Below are 20,498 nucleotides of genomic sequence, written 5' to 3' on the forward strand. Positions count from 1 at the left end.
GTTGTAATTAGTCTACCTCCTTGGTTACCGGAAGTTACGGATACCTGTTGTTGTGTTTTCTTCGAAATAGTGAAGAAATCTGGATTAATTTGTCTCTTTGTGAGGCCATCTTTCGATTGATTGTATTCATTTCTTATGGAGGTGGGATGTCAATATACACAGTTTGTCAGCTGCTGAAAGGAATTATCCATTCCTCCCATGTGTTTCTATTATTCATCTCTTTTATATTATTAAATGTTTATATTTCAATTACGCACCCGGTATAAGTGTGTATATACTTGTCATCGCTGAAGGAATGATTTATTGAAATGAAGGAAATTTATTTATGATTATTATTGTTAACTAATAATAATGTATAATCCAAGAAAACTTTTCAATCTCATGAACGAAGGGAGGAAATAATAAAAAAAAAATGTGTAATGTAATGTTTAATCTTTTATTCTTTTTGTTTCCATCTCTTCCCCCCCCCTCTCACAATCCCCCAGCTTCTCTTTATTTCTTTGCTTTCCTGCTCTCCTCTTAGTAATTCCCCCTCCTCTTATTTGTTTGTTTCGTTCCCAAAAAGGGGCATTTTCTTTTTCCCGTTTTTGTATTTTCATTAATGATGAATTTACGTACATTTTCATTTTATAGCTGTCCATAAAATGAACGACTAACTATACTCATAAAATGCAGGATAGGACTCTTGTGTAGGGTAAATAATATTATACTATTATTATAAAGCAACGATGTATGTGAGTGTACAGGACAGATACAGTGTACATTTTAATTTATGGGAGTACACTACTATGGTTGGGTTTCGGTCTGAAAATCATAATAGACTGTTCAGACGTATCCGAAGGATTACATATATATATATATATTTATTCTTTTTTTTTTTTGGGAGGTGGGGGGGACTGTTTTTTTTTTGGAATTAAAAAAAAAATAGAAATAAAATTTAAATTTTTTATTAAAAATAATTCAAAAATCCATTGTTATTGACACAAGAATCCTCAGCTGCATAGAAAAAATTAAATTTTTGCAAAAAACAATTCAAAAATTATATTTTTGAGATATTTTTTCAAAAATTTACTGTAAAAACCTTTCAAATATTAATTTTCATAGGAAATTTCTTTTAAAAATCCTCAGCTGCTTACAAATAGTTAAATTTTTAATATACAATGTTATCAACAACAAATTCAAATATTAACTTTCTCCGAAAAAAATTTCAAAAATTATCAGCTGCTTACAAAAAATTTAATTTTGAATATTAAATTTTTAGAGATATTTTTCAAAAATCTATAGCTATTTACAAGAAATTAAACTCTTTACAGAAAAAAATTGAATATCAAAGTTTTTTAAAAAAGAAATTCAAAAATCAACAAATATTTACAAAAAATTAAATATTTTGTAAGAAATTTTTAAAAATTCATTACTAATCACTATAGATAAAATTTTATGGAAAAAAATTTTAAATATTAATTTTCTTAGCAAAAAATTTCAAAAATCCTCAGCTGCTTACAAAAAAATAAAATTTTGAATATAAAATTTATCATTCAAAAATTCAAACATCTATTTTCTTAGAAAAAATTTTCAAAAATCCTCAGCTCTTCACAAAAAATTAAATTTTTGATATTTAATTTTTTCAACAAAAAATTAAATTTTCACGTTTTTGGAGATATATTTCAAAAATTTATAGCTGTTTACAAAAAATTAAATTTCAAATATTAAATTTTTCTACTAAAAAGCAAACAATCCTTAATTTTTTTTTTTTTTTTTTGGGGGGTTACATGCACTCCTGTCCAGCCCTTGCCGTTATAATATGTTTTGCTGTGGACTCGTTCTCATTTAAAAATCGCTCTAGACTGATTATTAGTTACGCAAGCTGTCCTGAAAGGATCGAAGGAAATGAACAGAAATCCAGAAATAGCAAGTATTTAAAGCGGAGAAATCCTCAATTCTACTCCGAGTCCAACAAGGACTTAAAACTAGTGATAAAAATCCTTTTTATTCGGGAAAATCAACATGGTAACACTCACAATTTTTAAGAATGTTTTAGGGGGGGGGCAATTTAGCTGTCGTGACATTTTATTAGATCGATTACAATCATCTGTGACAAGAGAGGAGGGGAAGGTGGAAATACACAAGAACATTGGCAAGAATAACTCCAATATGAATCCTCAATTCTACTCGTAGTACAACAAGTAACTCCACAACTGAAGTCTTACGACCTCTGACGAGTGCAATACTTTTGGAAGTGTCAACCTGAATAGTTTATTTTTATTTTCAAAAGCTGTCATCATTATTCTTTTATTTTTGGAGACAGAAGATCCAAGTATAAAGTAATAACTGGTACGTGTGCTCATGAATGACGGGGATTAACAATACAAGTTTGTTCGGGTGTTCTAAGTGGAAGTCCTCGGAGTAGAATTGAGGATCGACATCGGTGTAATTTCAGTATCTTAGTCATTGATATATACGTAATGAAACGTCTTTATTTCCTTCCTGCCATAGCTGCTTAGAGCTGATCTAACAAAAAAACGTGATAGCTAAGCTGCTTTCCTTCCAAACATTCTTCAAATTGCAGGATTATCGTGCAAAAAATAATCATATTTTAATTATTATAAAACATAAATGCAAATATATTATATTTTGACTTATATATATATAATTTCCTAGGGAAAGTTTACCCAGCGTTGCTCAGACCAAGGAAGGAGCGGGAAAAGACATTGACAAGGGTCAATTATATTTTGTTTTTAAATTTTTATAACCCTTTTGTGTGGGCGAGCCTTATAATATAGCACCTGCATATTATGTGAAACAAATTATTTAGAAAAAAAACTTAAATCAAGCTATAAACTTCAAATAACATACCAAAATATAGTATTTATCGGAATTGTAAAGAGGAACTCACCGCTACCAAGATTAACTGTTTCAATTTTGCAAACATTACAAAAATTATTTCTTTTTAAAAATTGAAAATTGACGTTTGATGAAAAAAAAAAAAGAGAGAGTAAATGAAAAAAACTGAAAAACTACTCAGAAAATGAAAATATTTACACAGTTAAACATCAATTTTTACTATACAAATTTATACCTGAAACACAATAACAATTTTTGTGTTAGAATGAGCCCCCCTTATATTAGCCCTCTCTCCCAAATATTGGCACTCCGCCTCAGCCTGACCAGGTACAAACGAAACACCCATTTGAAATTTTAGCCTCCTATAAAAGACAGACACACACAAAATTTTATATACAAATATATACATTATATTATTAAATAACAGAATCATTAAAAAAGGAAAAACAACCTCAATTACGTCACAAGGGATCGATTTTTTCTTCTTTAAGGACCGACAATTGGGTTTGGACTGTACTGAATGAGACTGGCGATCATTGGTACTAAATAAAGACAGATACAACTCTACTTAATATTGAACCGGGGAAAAAAATCTTTTTTTCGAGTAAATATATTTTCTGATGAAAAAACAATTAACTTAATTGAACTGTTTATGGCATCTCAGGCCATTTTAATTTGATATAAAACTAGGGTTTTGGATGGAAATTGGTCCTTTTAAGAAGGCTCTTGTAAGGTTGCTAATTGGATTCTATTAATCAAAAGTTGTTCTTTTTTTTTTGTCTTCTTTTTTTATAATAATTAATAACAGAGGAACTAGTCAACCCGAGTCGTCAAATCTAGAGGATTCCCAGGTCCGTCGGTAAGATTTATACACGGTTCATCATTTTCCTGTAATCTCGGACTGGACAGAGATGGCTTCTAGGATCTCCATTGAGTGGAGTTCATACTCTTCCAGCCTTCGTGGAATAGGCAACATTTTATTTTTACCCACTATATTATTCCCTGGACTTTAGAGATAATATATTCAATCTTCGGGCTCTGTTTGTACTTCGAAGGCGTTGCTACAAGCAAATCTAAAGCGCAGGGTTCTTGGCCATACTTTTCACGGATGATACAGTCCCCATTTTAAGAACTAAAGCCACTTTTGAGCAAAAATAAAACTTATGGAATGAGGTCTTGATGTGCTCTTTACAAAAAGAGCACATTCTAGACCCAACCATTTGTTGGGATTTATTCGTAAATAAAGAAAAAGTTATTCTTGATATATTCTTAGTATTTAATATCTCAGTAAAAAATACTGTGCAGATTGTCTTCAATCATCAAAGAGGTCTAATAAGTGCTCCTTTATTTATTAGGGGTTCCCTGTTCTATCAAAGATAATATTCCTTCTTCTTGTTCAACATCTATGGCACTTCAGCTAAGGTTCCATTTTGCATTGTTATGTTTGAAGAGTGTTGTGCAAGTCCTTATTTAAGACTGAAGAATGGAGTCCCATCCAGTTCAGTCTAGGTCAAAACAGTTTAGTCTATATATCAGTCCTAGAACTTATAAAGTTAGGTATTGATGATTTTATTCCTTTTTTTTTTTTTATCCGTCCGAAGGACCGACGGTCCTAAGACTGGACTCGACCCAATAAAAGGTAGTTGTAAAATAAAAATAGAGTCGTCAGGCCTTATTTACAATACTATGTACAACTATTGGATTGTATTTTGTGAATCCTTATTTAGGACTGAAGACTGCAGTTTTGTCCATTTGAGTCCTAAAACTTATAAAGGGACGTTCCTTGATGACGTGCTCTTTTTTTAAAATTAGTTCTAGTTCTAATCGTATGAAGGAATGGTCCTAAGACTGGACTAGACCGAATAAATAAGGACCTACACAACACTATCTTTGATAAAGCAAATAATATTCAAATCATTGAGCACGTCTTAGACCCTTTAAATTATATTAAATGCATATTTGGGACGGTTCAAGAGATCCAAACATATCCAATTTTCATCCCCCCCCCCATTATTTTCAAATTAAAATGGCCTGAATAGCCTCTAATTTTGCCAATCCCAGTTTTATGTATGTCTCCAGTAGAAAAGTCTTTGTGCAGTAGGAAAAACAATAACTCTAAAACACTGGAGCGTGTAATACGTACTCTATATAAAATATGTTCATTTCATTTACTGGGTGGTTCATTGAAATCTGAACACTTACTCATTCAATAAAAGGTGTAGTTATTGAAATGAATTCATATTTAGGTATATTTAATTATAAATGATTCATTACAAAACAAAACCAATCTGAGCTCTCTCGTTTATGTACAAGTCTAGAAAATGACACTTGAACATGATCAACAAATTTCCATTCCTGTACTCCCAGGAGTCGGGCCTGCAGTCTCCGTCATCCAAACACCGAAGCGCTCAATGCCACTGCCAGCCAGCACTGGGACGCCTGACAGAAGACTGCGTTGGGTGCCAGGCCTTCCGTTCCGCCTGAAAGCCATCATTGCCGCTAGGGGCGATTACATTAATGATTAAAAGAGCTCAGACACTCATCTATTATATCATTAGTTAATGAATAACATTCCGTTTAATTTTAAAATTCAAATTGTTCAGATTTTAATGTACCACTCGGTAACAATGGTCATACTGTCATTTTTATAAGGATATTTAAGTTAATGATGGGCGGGAGAACAAGGCTATAGAGACAACACGTGATGGGCGTATATTTTATTATTTTATTGAAATGAGGTTCGTTCTATCATCCATGGTATATATTTTTATTCAAAATGTACATTCTACATATATTGAGGAAGGAATTAAGGACACAATCGTGAGCCTTTTAAAGATTCACATCAAAGACAATGAGAGCCCCATCCTCTGTCCCAATGACAACCCATGCCCCAGATGGACTCATTTTAAGTGAAGAAATAGAGCCTACATGCCCTCGTCCGACTCCAATGATGTCCCCTGCTTTGTATCTGCGTATTTTGAGGGTTGAAAGCTCGGTGCCTGTAAGGATAAAGTCCTTGAACACATCCAGAGCTCTGGTGACGCCGTAGTGGCTAATAATGAAGGAGCGTATCTCAATTCCCTTGCATGTGTCCCAGTAGGATAGTCGTCCATCAATGGATAGAGTGATGATTTGAGACTCAGAAGAATGGTAGGAGGCTCCCACAAGGGAGCAACTTCCAACAAGAATCCTTTTTCGTTGAATGGAGGAGGGAATAGTGACGTCCCATATTACGGCGGTACCGTCTTTCGATCCACTCAGGCATTCAGAGCCTGAATTATTCACTTGCAGGGAAATGATTTGTTTCTTGTGCTGCCTATGTATAAAGTTTGGTAATAACTTTCTTTAGATAATAAGAATTATACCTGAGAGTACAACTCAGACTTAATTTCCATGAGGAGGGGGATGAAAGGGTCCAACCCCTAAGCTGTCCATCATTTCCACCAGTGAAAATCAATCCCCTATTTGCTGCAAAGGCAAGAGTAGATACTCCAGAGGGATGTACTCCTCCTGTAACGCCCAGAGTGGAGCCACTTTGTGGAGAAAAGATTCTGAGTGAGCCATCCGACCATCCAGAGAGTATGGCGTCACCAAGAGGCGAAAATTCTGCCACAGTACACTTGTTATTACCGCCAGATTCATTTGGACGAACGTGCAGTAACTCTGTACCACTTTGGAGTTGCCACAAGCGGAAACCATCAGAGGATGTAGCGAGGCAGATGGAGTCTAACCCCTAGAATAATAAAATAATTTGAACAATTGTTGGTAAAGAATGTCTAATTGATCGTGAGTCGACTTTTGGCAGAATGACATTTCGGCAAAGGATAAAGAATTTATTTAATTTATTGATATTGGCATACGATTGGGGGGTATTTCAATTCCATATAAAATGATAATATGATAAATACATATTGTTCATTGCTATAAGTATCATATAGGCAAATTTATGAGTATTCCTTTGCAGAAAAATAATTTCATTATTTATTTTCATTTATAAACATTATATAAACATGGAGTTAGAGTGTAGCTCGAATCTTTACTGATGTAGTACTTTAAATAATATACAAACACGACAGCAATTCTAATGGAAGAAGTGGTAATCACTTCTCCGTTATCAATTAATAATCCTTCGACATGATGGATTAATCACATTAGAAAATACTCAAGGATGGACAAAATTTATTCGGCACTTGATTCAATCATCTAATTTGTTTAATTACGGTACGTATGGTGGGAGCCAACTCTTTGGGAAGGTTATTTCTCTTGTCTGATATGATCTTATTCGTCAATCCATAAGTATTTATCGAATTATCACTTAAAATTGAATTAAAATATACAATCCCATATATTAATAAATTAAATATGATTTTTCGGCCAAATGTCCCAAATGATCCTTTGGGGAAATGTCATTCAGCAACCCGAACACTAAGTGGTATACCTTGGGAAAGGCTAATGAATTGATTTGAGTGGAGGATGAAGAGGAGGATACGAGGGTTGGACTGTAGTATGTAAGAGTATCGATATGGAAAATATCTCCATTCTTTGTGCCGACAAAGAGGGAGGAACGATCGTATTGAATGATGGAAGTGATTGGGAATTCGGAAAGAGAAAGGGTTTTGAGCTCAATGAGATGAGACTGTGTGGGCTCAGATACTTTTGTCGGCACTCCTGGATTAAGAGTCCTATTTTTGGAAGGACCAGCGCGAGCTCTTTCTAATATTATTTATAATAATAAAAAAATGTATTGTTAAAAACAAAAGAATATTATAAGAAATCAAACATATAAACAGTTCTAGGTATTTCAAGGATAAATATTAGTGATGTGTCACGAGCAAAACTATTTACTACAAACTCGTCAAAAATTATGTTTCTCTCCTTTTTTTTTTTTTTTTTTTTTTTTTTTTTTTTTTGAGAATATTAAAGCATATAAAGCCTCAAAACGTATTTATTTTTAAAATTCGGATTCAAAAAGTTTCGCGGCCACAAGAGGAAGAAAGCTACTTCATCCGAGCCGGTTAAGAATGTAAAAATTTTATTATTACTAATTAAAGAGGGGAAAAACCATTTTTAAATGACCAAAATATGATATTTTTTACAGACAAATTTGTTAGCCTGCAAAAAGTGTTAGGTAGTGGCTGGGGCGTTTGCAGGCGGTGGACTGTAAGGGATGTCGTATCCCTTAGTCAGAAATCTCACACCTGTAACCATGGGCCGTATTTCGGCCTACTTATGTTGAATTGTGACCCACTACTCATTCTCACTTCAAGCTGTATTTTTTGAAAAATTATTACAAAATTATCACTCTGCGAAATAAAAAAATAATAAGAAAACAGGGGGAAATTTTTTTTATATATAACCCTGAAAACCTTTGACCTTGAAAAATTAGATTGAGTTTAAATTTGAAATCAATTGTATTTTGTTTTAAGAAGCCATCTTTCATAAAATTTAACTTAATAGGTTCTGCGGCTTATTGAAATATTTCAAGTGGCAATGCACCCCATTTTATAAAAGGTTGGACATCCTTACCCTAAATCAATGGTTTTTGTCTACATCACCCCAAAATTATCAGTTAGGCAAAAATGATAAGTTTAAAGAGATTAACGATTATACCTCGAGTGGTTTTTTTATAAACTCGAAAATACTCGAGCAGCAAGAGTAAGCTTGCGGCACATCACTAATAAATATCTTATCCAGAAACATATAGTGTATTAAAGAATCTCATCCATCAAGTTTGTTCCAACTTGAAAGTATATATAATTAAGAGAAAATGAATGCTTGCGGTTGTTTTTAAAAACTTATGTTTACATGATTATTAGGGCGGTTTGTGAATCAACTTTTATCGAATTTCGAAGAGGGCTTTGTTGGAAAAGTTGTCAATTGGAGAAAAAAGTTGATTATTTCGTAATAAAGATTGAAATAACACATTAATCATTATTTTGCATCAATGTAATATGATAGACATTAGTGTTGGATCGGTCTAAAAAACAACTAAGCTAAATCCATTCCTATCGGTCCAGTCCTATTAAAACTTGTCAGTCCTAGGACACGGTCCTTATCGGTATTTATTAGTAACTAAACCAGCTAAAATGACGTAGTTACTAACTATGCACTTTCAACTGTTCAATGTAATCTCTTACAAAGAGATAACATCGGTGAAAATTTGAAATGTGTGGCTAGAACGTATTGATTATATAAGTGTTGGATCGGTCTAAAAAAAACTAAAAAGGCGGAAGTCCTATCTTTCCCGTCGTAATAAAATTTGTCAGTTATAGGACCGGCTCTTATGGTAACTGCAACAGCTGATATGGCGTAGTTACTATCTTGGTACTTTCAGCTGTTGAGCATTAACATTGACAAGGAGACAACATAGTTGAAGATACAGTAGGGAGGTGTCTGGCTAAAACTTATAATTATAGAATCTAGCTATTATTTATTATTTTCTTCATTTTTATATTCTTCCATTCCTAGCTAAGAGTGAAGAATAACACTAATTAATGATGAAAATCCAGTGTAGAATGGGCATGTTAAAAAAAGAAACTGAAAGCCAACATGGTAACCCTGACAATTTGAAGAATGTTTTGAGAGAAAGAATTATGCTCATGACGTTTCATTAGATCCGCCAAAATTAGCTCTGACAAGAGAGGAAGGAGAAAAGGATATTTACAAGGACATTTACTAGGATTACTCGGATGTCGATACCCAAATCTACTCTGAGTCCAACAAGGACTTACAATTATAACCCCACAACAAATCCTCAGGGGTACACTCCCTCTTTTATGAGCACAAACAAATGTTTAATCAGGTTTGAATGTTCAATACTTAGAAATTAAATACTAATGACAACTGCAAAGGAAAAGAAAATGACATTTTTGAGAATACCAATTCAAAAAAAACCAAAAAACGGGCCAGCTAAAAAACACGCCGGATTATTTATAAAGGTAGCTAGAACCGAGCAGCAAGGTCCTTAGGACCATAGAATGATAAATAATAGAGAATAACAAACAAAAATTTGGATCTTTCCTTTCTGAAAATGTAAATAAAGGAAGCGTGCTATACGCGGTTCATCAATTTTTCCTTTCTTTTTTTGTACAATAAAAGAATTCAAAAAAAAAAAAAAATCCGTTCACACTTTTTATAGGTTAAAAAAATATCTATCAAAATTATGTAATGCAAATTAATGAAAAAAAATTCCAAGTATCTATATTTACTGTTTTTGTCTTCTTTTCGTAATTTGAAGGACATGTGCGACCTAAAAATGACATTTTAGGAAAATGCAATTTTGTATAGGTCATTTCCAAACCATTTCACAGCTTGTCCGCAATATCCATAATCGAAATTCGAAAAAAGTTGAAAAACAAACCGCCCTAAGTACTATGTTTATGAGAATACCTACCTTGGACAATGCAGAGCTCCCCACATCCCGTTCCTACAATCATTTTATCCGAGTCCTTAAAGAACTGTAAACACGTCACTCCTCCAGCAAATTTCCCTGCATTGATTCGAGCGTCTTTCTTAGGCGTCTTTTTGATGAGGCAAGACAGCAATGAGCCGGATAATATGTCTTTCCCTAAAACAACATCCATAAAAAATGAATGAATGGGTTATTATTACATATATCAAACAAGAATAATATTGTTTGCATCATATTTTGTGATTCAAGTTTATATGGGAGTTGATTCAGCTAGGCAACAAAGTTAGATAATTTAAGAACAGGATCAAGAGCCCACGTTATTTGTAAGGTTCATTCATTATGAATGCATTTTTTTATCGATTGTGATTCGTGATAAAGTTGCATTTTTTTAAAGAATCCAAAAACTTAGTGAAGAATTATTTGTAAAATTCCCATTTGTCACGTCTATATTGTATCTCGCAACCTTTCCCTTTTTTCAAAAAGACAAAAAGAGGAAAAGGACAACATCAATGGGGCTTTGTTTACTTATTAGTAGGGTTGACATGTTTGTAATGAAAAAACTACCTTTAAAAATTTGTAAAGAAAAAAAGGTTGTTGCGTGTGCTTTTCCTTCTATTTTGTTCACTATTTCCCTCTGAAATAAGTATTATTGCCGATCTTTGGAGTAAATTGATTTAAAAATGCATAATAAAATAAATATTTATGAATTTAAATAGTATTATAATATTTTCCATGCACTCATGATATTTTAAATGTAAATGTTTTAAATCTTTATAACAGTAATTCATTTTATCCCCTCCCAAAATCATACAACATGCAGCTGATATCAATAAGGGTCTTAAATCAGGGGTACCATACGTCTTGCTCTTACCTTCTCCTAGCATCCCTTTTTCATTACGACTACTCAACTATACTTAATCAGTGCTTCTCCATCTGACCAACTAAAGGAACATTTAAAATATACAAAATATATATTTTATATCTCTGTAATAGTCGTGCCATTACACCACTGATTTTCATTGCATCATCAGGGTTTAATCGGACCTGATGGAACCTTTGCTTGCTTAAGAGGTCCAGTGGGTCCAAGGGTAATATAAATACAATGTTAGACCATCATGTAATCGGGCTTCCTAGAATTTTCAACCTGATGTATTGTACCGACTGTTTGCAAAGACAGGCAGATTTTGATACAACACGCAAACCCTCATAGTCTATGATGTCACTATTGCAGAAATTTTCAATTTAATTTATCGTACCGACTGCTCCTTTTTTTTCTGGATACGGTACACGCATACGGTTTTTCTCCGACTGTTTTTTTTTTTTTGTAAGTTTAGTGCTTTTAAATATTTATTGTTAAATAATTGTTGTGAATGGAACACACCAAATCAAGGACTAAATTAAACTCAACCAATCCAGATTCAGATCAATTATCGACAGCTGACAACAATATACAGTGCAAATATTTATGTTATTGGTAGGGTGACCATATCTTGATTTCCAAAAAAGTTGATATGAGGCCGATCAGTGTAGGCTTTAGGCGGGGGAGGGGGCAGAAGATTGAAAGAAATTTAGTATGCAGTTGTCTTAGAGAAAAAATCGATCTGGGTCGGTGTCAATTAAAATTCAGTCTAGATTGATTCTATATATGAATATTTGTTCAGTTTTGTTTCAAAATTTGTACAACGTATAATGTTCTCAGTCATAATTATTATTGAAAGGGTATTTTATTTCTTGATGTTTCTAATTGGAGTTTCATTGAATAAGTATAAGTAAATATTATAGTAATACATTTACCAGGAATCTTCATTTAAGTACATATACATCTAGTATATTTATTTCTCTAGGTACGACCGGGGCGCAAACCTACTCACGTTGAGGTCAAAAGAATAATTTCTCCTGTGCACATTTTCCATTGAGCAACGTCATTCCATCGTAAAAGGTATTGAGTTTTGACGCGGTACTAACGCTGTGCATTTGTATACAGCTCGTGCCGGACATTAAACAGTCCCGAATTACGTTGTTACTTTTATTGTTCACAGAACCTTTTCTCCGAAAAGAAACAGAAAAAAACAACCATAATGAGTTGGTTTTCAAACTATGAAATTATGATGCAATAATATTTGTGAATTGTTCACAGCTTAAACAGAGGTCATTGTAATTCAAGCAATCTAGTATATTCTGAACACTGATTAGGAGAAAAAGGGTAGAACATCAACAGCTGACAACAAAATATACAGTATATTTTTTTATTAGAGAAGAAAAGCACTGAGATCGATTTTAGAAAAAAATCGGTCTGGATCAGTTTCATTTGAAAATCAGTCTGGATCGGTCTCATTTGAAATTCGGTCTAGACGGATTCTATTGATGAATATTTGATGACGTCAGTTGTGTTTCAAAATTGTAAACATCGACCCACAATTAGTGTTGTGTCTTTCCTAATTTATTTGGTACAGTCCAGTCCATTCTTAGGAACGGTCCTATCAGCCCTTGGGACTGGTCCTTAAGACTAGTGTTGTGTCGGTCCTTATTTATTCGGTCCATTCTGGTCCTATCGGTCCTTTGGACGGGTCCTTAACTGTGAGTCCTTGGAATATTTCACCAGAGTATCGATGTTATTTAATTATATAATTTTTTCTATTATATAACGAAATAATTAAAAAGAGGAAAAACACACTCATGGACGTCACAAGGGATAAATTTTACCTTCTTCAAGGACCGACAAGTAGGACTGGACTGGATGGAACAGAACTGTACTAAACCAAGGTTCTTGGTCCTAAATAAGCATCGACAAAACACTACTTAAGACTGTTAGTCCTTCAGACTCTCGGTAATAGAACTGATTAAAAAAATAAAGTTGATTCACGTCATCAAGGACCAACCTTTATAAGTTTTAGACTGACATGCAGGACTGAGCTGGACCGGACCTAAAGTAAACTGAAAGGGACTGAAGTTCTTCAATCCTAAATAAGGACTGGCACAACAGTACATACAATGACGTCATATGAGTTTAAATGACTTGCTTAAGCCATACTTGTATAACTCATAAAGCAGGTGGATTTGGGAGAAAATCATTATTTCATAAATTAATCAATTAAGGAAAAATTTGTTCCACGATTTGATAACACTTAAATTTCGGTTAAAAGATTGACATTGTGGTCTGGAGCGATATATCAGTCCAAATGAGGGTATAGATAAATCGCTTCAGACGGAACCGGAAAAAAGTTTGTGTTCGGACCGAGTCATAACACTAGTATTAAGTACCTAGATACAAAATCATGGATTAATAAAATATTTTTATTCCCAATTAGAGAAGAGATCCTGTCCCAGAAAGAGTCCTCATGCTAGGATATTTGTAATTAAAGACTCCTCGGGTGCGGTGATAATACAGGTAGCTTCAAAAGTCAAGGTCAATACTTTTAATTCCACAATAATATGAGGAGCTCTATAATAAATATATTTAAAAACAACTAAAAAAAAATTATACCTCTCATCCGTAGAGTATAATTTATATCGACACATTAAAATAAATTTATCATTTGTACTCTACTCATGATATAAGAGATGAGTGGGCCGGAGTTAGGTCTATGTGTATGTGTGTATTTTACACGTTTATTTCTCTTTTTCATAAGCATTTCAAGCAACACACCTTAGTTCTTGTTGTTTTTGGGACTTTGGTGGAACATAACATAGCGGTCCTAAACTCTGGTTGACATATATTTTCCCTCGAACAAAGACATTTTCTGTAGGACAGAATCAATCAACTCACTTTGCCAAAGTTTGAGGCCTCTTAGGTCATTTCCAGGCCGGGACAGGACATTTTAATTTGAAATATGGGGTTTTTGTGCAGAAATTGCCCATTTTTAGCCATCTTGTACAATCCCAAATCATAGCACACATCGTTCACACACAAAATACCCTATTTATACTTTGTTGTGAGCTGTCGATTCCCTCGTCTCACTTGATACGTCATGGCTATTTCATAATGTTTAATCAATTAAGGAAAAATATGTTATACTTAAAGATAGGATTTGTGTAGGAGAACGTGGAGAATGCGGGACTGAGGACAAGATCCCATTTAATATCAGCTGCCTTTTTTTGATTTTGGAGTGACAAAATAAATTACTGCTATAGAGGGATTAACCTTTTAAATTTAAAATGAAATTAGTAGATGAAAAATGTTATAATAATATTTAAATTCATACTTTTTTAAAACAATTTACACCAAAGATAGACAATAATTCTTCTTTTAGAGGGAGATTTTAGTATTCACAAAAATTATAAAATATAATGAAAAGCCCACATCCCATCCTTACTTATGGTCCGTTTTCAAAAAGACAGGAATACAATTTCCTGTTGATCCCTCGTCATATATGTATATATATATTGTCCATTTTATTATTTCAATAATTAAATTTTGGCTATCATATAGACATACAAATGAATAGCCACGCTTTCAATAAAATATACGATTCTAATATTATGTAATTCATTTTAAAAATTGTAAAGAAATAATATGACTATGATAGTCAATTGGTATGTTTGACTTATTTGCCAATCTACCAGATGATTTCGGACCTTTTTTTTTTTTCCTTTGGAAGAAAGGTTCTCAAATACAAAATAAAGGTAACGATGTGAAATATGACGATGTTATTTAGTATTTGGCAAATCAGTATTGTGCATTTACTTTTAATAATTATAGGCTCTTAAAGGTGCACAATGATTTGCAGTTTCTCTATTTTATCAAATATAATGTACAACTATCAGTAGGGTTGCAAGTCCGAAATATTTTTTAACGTACGATTTTTGTTTTTGTTCATGGGAACTTGAAATATGTTTATATATTTTTCAACGCCTGTCATCGATACTCTTTTTTTCTAGAGGAGGGAACATCAAATTATAAAGTTTAACCTCTAGTGCGTGTACTCACGAATAAGGAAGAGTAACCCAGAGGATCTGTTGGGGATTTACAATATATATGCTTAGATGAAGAAAAAAAACTGTCCAGTGATACTTAAAAAGAAAATCAATGAGGGTCACATTGACTAGCTGTCATGAGGTTTCATCAAATTAGCTCCAGGGAATTACTTCGATGTCGATGCTCAATTATACTTCGAGTCCAACATGGACTTACACTTATAACTCTTCAGTGTTTTTACCTTTTTATTTTATACGTATATGTTCTCTCCTCAAAAATGAAAGAATAAGGAAAACAACTTTATAACATAAAATATATTTAGGTAGCAACCACAAAAAGTCGGGTCCGCTTCCATTATAGTATTATTTCCATCTATGTTTATAAGTAGTGATGTAAATCGCGGGTTTTTTAATTGGCTTTTTAATTAAGAATTAGTTAACTGAAGAATGAATTTTATTTTCCTTTGTCGTTGTCTTTATTATCTAACTCCTGAGTATTGAACTTCCTTTCCTACTAAATTCATATATAGTCAAACCCTGATTGAACATTCTTGTGTTCTCATCTCAGGGGGAGAATCACTCCGAGGATTTGTAGTGTAGTTATAATTATAAATCCTTGTTGGGCTCAGAGTATAATTTAGGATCGACATCCGAGTATTACTTGTCTATATTCTTCTTTATTTCTTTCTCCTCCTCATTACAGCTGCTTGTAGCTGATCTAATGTAACGCCATGACTGCTAAGCTGTTCTCCTTCAATGCATTCATTAAATTTCCAGGGTTACCAGTTTCAGTTTCTTTATTTTCATCACATTCCATCAGCTCCTTTTCCAACACGTTTGAGATAATTCTGTCTTCTGAGGCAGGATCCACAGAGAAAGGGTCCAAAACCCAAAGATTTCCATATCTTGAGTTTTAATCGTAAGTCCTTGTTGGACTCGGTGGAAAATTAAGGATCAACCTTGGCGTAATTTTTGCCAATTTTTTTGTTTATTTCCATTTACCGCTCTCTTCCCTTGTCATAACTGATTGAAGCTGATCGAATGAGACGTCATCAAAGCTTATCTCCTCTCCTCCAGAACATTGTTAGGGTTACCTTATTGGTTTTTGATTTCTTTTTATTTAAAATGTCCAAAATACAGAGGATTTTCATCACTATTCAGAATTGCAAGTCCTTCTTGGACTTTGAGTAGAATTGAGTATCAAAATAGGTCTAATTTTCTGTTAGATACGAAGTGGGACTTGTATAAACCATGAATGTTATGTTAGTTTGTTTTTTGCGTACGGAAAAAACTTATGATTTACAGTCCTAACTATCACATCAACGAGGATTTACTTTTGCTCTTTTATGCTATGTTTGATAAATAGGGAAACTGCAAATCATTGAACACATCACATTAAAAAAATTTGAGCGGAGAAGGTATTTGTGCAAGATAACAAAGTATTAATCAAAAATCGGGACAATCTAACATACGTTATCTCAGGTGCTATAAAAATGAACAATCTTCCTTTATGAGTAAGCTATCTTCATTCCTATAATAATAATTAATAAGTCATACATTTTTACGGGTTGATTAGGATTAGGATTTGCAAGTGTTATATTTCTTCTAAAGACTCTCTCAGACATCATCAAAAGGGATGAGTCAAGAGAGAAAGAGAGAGAATACCGAGTGATGAAGCCAGAGAATAAGGGGCCCCCTTCTACTTCATTTGAATGACAAAGAATTAACAGCTTCACATACTACTTACACAGAGAGAATTAAAGCATTCCCCATGTACATAAAGTCATCACATTGTGAGCATGAATTAATTAAATGTATGATTAAGTGATGAAATACCTATGAACTGACTCACCTGTGTCATTGTAGTCATCCTTCACTAAAAGTGAGACTTTGACAATATCCCCGGATGTCGTTCCACACATGGCAATGCTCTCCCCTTTAGAAACACGTTTGACAAACAAATCACTCACAGATCTCTTGATTTTACCAAAAGTAATTCGAACACAGCTCAACTTCTTTTCTTCATCCACTCTCCAAAGGACCAGAGCATCCAGTCCCCCTACAACAAGTACATCATCCCGCCCTGGAAGAAAGGACAGAGACATTGGTACAAATGGCTGTCCAAAAACCTTTTTCCCAGAGATAAGTGCTCCACTCTTCAAATCCTTGAGAAGAAGGACACTTGGATCTTCCTTTCCGATAGAAGCTGCATAGATATCATTGGGGGATATTTGCACACACTTCACTCCGACGGAATGAAGGCGATAGCGGTGTAGAACTTCTCCATTGTGCTCCACATTCCAAATGATGACTTCTGCCTTGTCTGTAATGTTGGGAGTCAATTCCCCTGAGATGAGGAACTGTCCAGAAGAGCTTAGAGCTAGGGTGCTTATGTTGTGGGAATGTTGGGATAGGAACTTTTGTTGGGGCCCTTTGGAATGAGGGGCTGCCTTGAAACCTAAGGTGGTAAAAAGTAAAGTGTGTTACTTAAAAGCATTTTTAGAATACAATTACTCTTTTATGTTTTTACGTGATGTAATAGTGTTTCTATTACAAGAGACGTAACACTAGCCAGTTTGAGTTAAAGAAGCCTTTAATTACCCTCTACTTTCATTTTATTTTTTTTGCAAACGAAGAAAATATGTTCTAATCTTTATCTTTCGTTTGTATAAAGTATACTAATGCCTACCATACCTAAATGCCTAAATATCAGTGCATGCCTACTATGGAATTATAGACTAGCGCTTCTCAAAGTGGGTGCCATGGCACACAGGGTGACCCCTGACTGTGCCGCCAAAAAAATAGTATTTCGAAATTTAATTATAAAACATAAAAAGCAATCTTACATTTCATATGAATAAATAATTGGTGAAATAAAAAGATTTGTGGGTTTTTGGCTGAGGATTTATAGAGGAATTATCTTCAATATTATTTGAGCAATGTTTATCTGTCCGTTGACGCCTAACTACTCTGGCAATGCCGAATATTACCACTTGTATATAAATATATTATTTTTACATATTATGAAAGGATAAAATTTTAAACTCATTTTAGATAAATAAAATTAAATGTAAAAATATATTTCAAGTACTCATTGTCAATAACGTGGCATGTTAAAAACCCACTGGGTTTAGCGTGACTAACTACAATAGTACATTTGATTTCATAAAGTGCAAAGAACCAACGAGAGCACTATGGATCGTTTTGTAAAAAAAAAATCCCCCAAGAATTGTACCTGATTGACTGTGAAATGGAGACTCAGCCTACTTCATGCGAGCTTTCGTCCAACAGCTCTGAGTTTGGGAGAAAAATGCGGCATGAAATTGTAAAACCAAGGAATGGTTCTGAGGAAACTAAAATATCATTATATTTTTAAGTTCGTATTATGCTTTCTTCATTACTGTCTCGTCTAAATAAACCGCACTTTTGCATTTAGGCTTTAAAGTGTCATTTATAATCATATTGTAAACTAGAGGGCACTTTAGAAAGGTTTAAGAATCGCTGTTTTAGAGACAATGAATAATCATGCATGCAGCTTAGCTTTTTTTTTCTTTATTTCTCTCTTGAAAGACTAGCGTAAAAATTTACGTTGACTCTTTTTTTTTTTCAACCAATCACGCCTTTTAGATTCCCCTCATGTGGGAATAAAAACTCTGCGTGATTATTCCAAATCTCTAGAAGTCCATGATACCTCCCTACAAAAATGGTTTAAATCTCTTTGTTTTTCCTAATTTATGTTAATAAATACCTAAATATTATTTCGTGATAACAAATAATTATTATACACAAATCACATCCAAGTATTGGATTCACAATACTACATATTTATTTCCATTGACTGACCACGATGATTCAACTCTTTCTTTCTATATAGTTTCCACTTGGATTGATTCAGTGGATTTTATATTCAAATAGGATGTAAGTGGACTTCCCCCTCTTGGTTATTCTCACCATCACCACGCCCTGAAGTGATTAGGTGTGCTTGTAAGTTGTGGATGTAATATATTCTTATATATTCTCTCTCATTTTAAAACATAAGTCCTGAATATAGTATACTCGTGGACTGGACTTTAACTAAATCTAGATTAATTTAGGGTTAATATTTTAAAATATTAGGTTGCGTGTGGGACTATTACAGTTAATAAACAATAAAAACAAAACCTTTATAAAATCAGCATCTGTTAGCATGTAGGGAAACCGGCAAAGAGTGTCTGATTTGCTTCACATCCAAGTGATTGTAGAGGATATAATCCATGTACTCTTGTTTACAAGATTAAAAGCATTGTGGCATTATGTCCACTGGCATCGGTAGAGACTTGAAAATCGGGATCATGGAGGACATGGACATTGTGATGAGCAAAAATTTGGCCAAGTAGATGAGGAAGTATGCCAAGGCTCTTTATGTCAGTGATTGAAACTGTGAATATATATTTGAAGGATTTAGTGAAGGCCTCTTATGTACGACGATATTGGCAAATGCTTTCAACAGTAACCAAGGTCAACCGGGTCAACCAAGAACAAAAACATTGTTAACTTGTTTAAAGCATAATGAGTCAATTTGCCCCCCCCCCTCTTACTAAGACTGTTCTCCTCTCGACTATCTTATTTGGGGCGTAGTGTAGAAGGGAGCCTGTACAACCCCTCAACGAAATTTGAATGATCACAAGACCTCCAACAAGTAGCAGTTGCCTACCATGCCCAAGGCCCTCATCAAGAAGTAATACAGCGCATTTAGGCCAAGGTTGAAGGTCATGCAAAATGACAAAGGAAATCATATTGAAAAATAAAAGGATATACCAATACGGAAGTATTGGTAAACCCTCAATTGAATGTTGTACTCCTTTTCATTATTGCAAAAGTTTACCCCATGGGTTAGTTATCAAAAATTCAACTATTGTACTTCGCACACTATATCAGGGGCGTCCACATGAATATATATATATATATAAGTATACATTTTTGGGGAGGGGCTTGTTTTCTGGAATTTTTTGAAAAAAACAAATCCAAGCAATACTGAAAAAATTAAATTTTTTTTGAAAAAAAATTAAAGTAACTTTTGCTTTTTACTAAAAAATTTCAAATACAATTTTCCAATTTTTTGACAAATATTTCAATTTTTCAAAATTATTTTCCCAAAACATTTACTAAAGTAAATTTATATCAACAAATTTTTTAATTGAAATTCCAAAAATTCAAATTTTTTAGTAAAAAGCAAAAATTCCTTAAATTGGGGAGGGGGGTGTTTGAAAAAAATTTCAAACAAAACATAACATAACAAAAATTTCTAAAAGTCCACAGTGTTTCACAAAAATTTCAAAAAAAATTAGATCGG

At 33.5% G+C, this 20,498-nt stretch overlaps 1 protein-coding gene across 2 annotated transcripts in view; it reads right to left on the minus strand.

Annotated features, from left to right (window-relative positions):
* Positions 1-5,592: 5,592 nt before the first annotated feature.
* The window catches only part of LOC121125830 (uncharacterized), a 28,340-nt gene continuing 13,434 nt past the window's right edge, over positions 5,593-20,498 (minus strand). For both annotated transcript variants that reach the window (XM_040721071.2, XM_040721072.2), the window contains exons 2-6: positions 17,019-17,624; positions 10,235-10,408; positions 7,280-7,554; positions 6,207-6,574; positions 5,593-6,157 (exon numbers count right to left, since the gene is read on the minus strand). In XM_040721071.2, coding sequence (XP_040577005.1) covers positions 5,671-6,157; positions 6,207-6,574; positions 7,280-7,554; positions 10,235-10,408; positions 17,019-17,624 — 1,910 coding nt within the window. In that variant the 3' untranslated portion in view covers positions 5,593-5,670. The remainder of the gene's footprint in view (positions 6,158-6,206; positions 6,575-7,279; positions 7,555-10,234; positions 10,409-17,018; positions 17,625-20,498) is intronic.

The sequence above is a fragment of the Lepeophtheirus salmonis genome, chromosome 11 (assembly GCF_016086655.4).
Source record: "Lepeophtheirus salmonis chromosome 11, UVic_Lsal_1.4, whole genome shotgun sequence".
NCBI classification, from domain to species: Eukaryota; Metazoa; Arthropoda; class Copepoda; order Siphonostomatoida; family Caligidae; genus Lepeophtheirus; species Lepeophtheirus salmonis.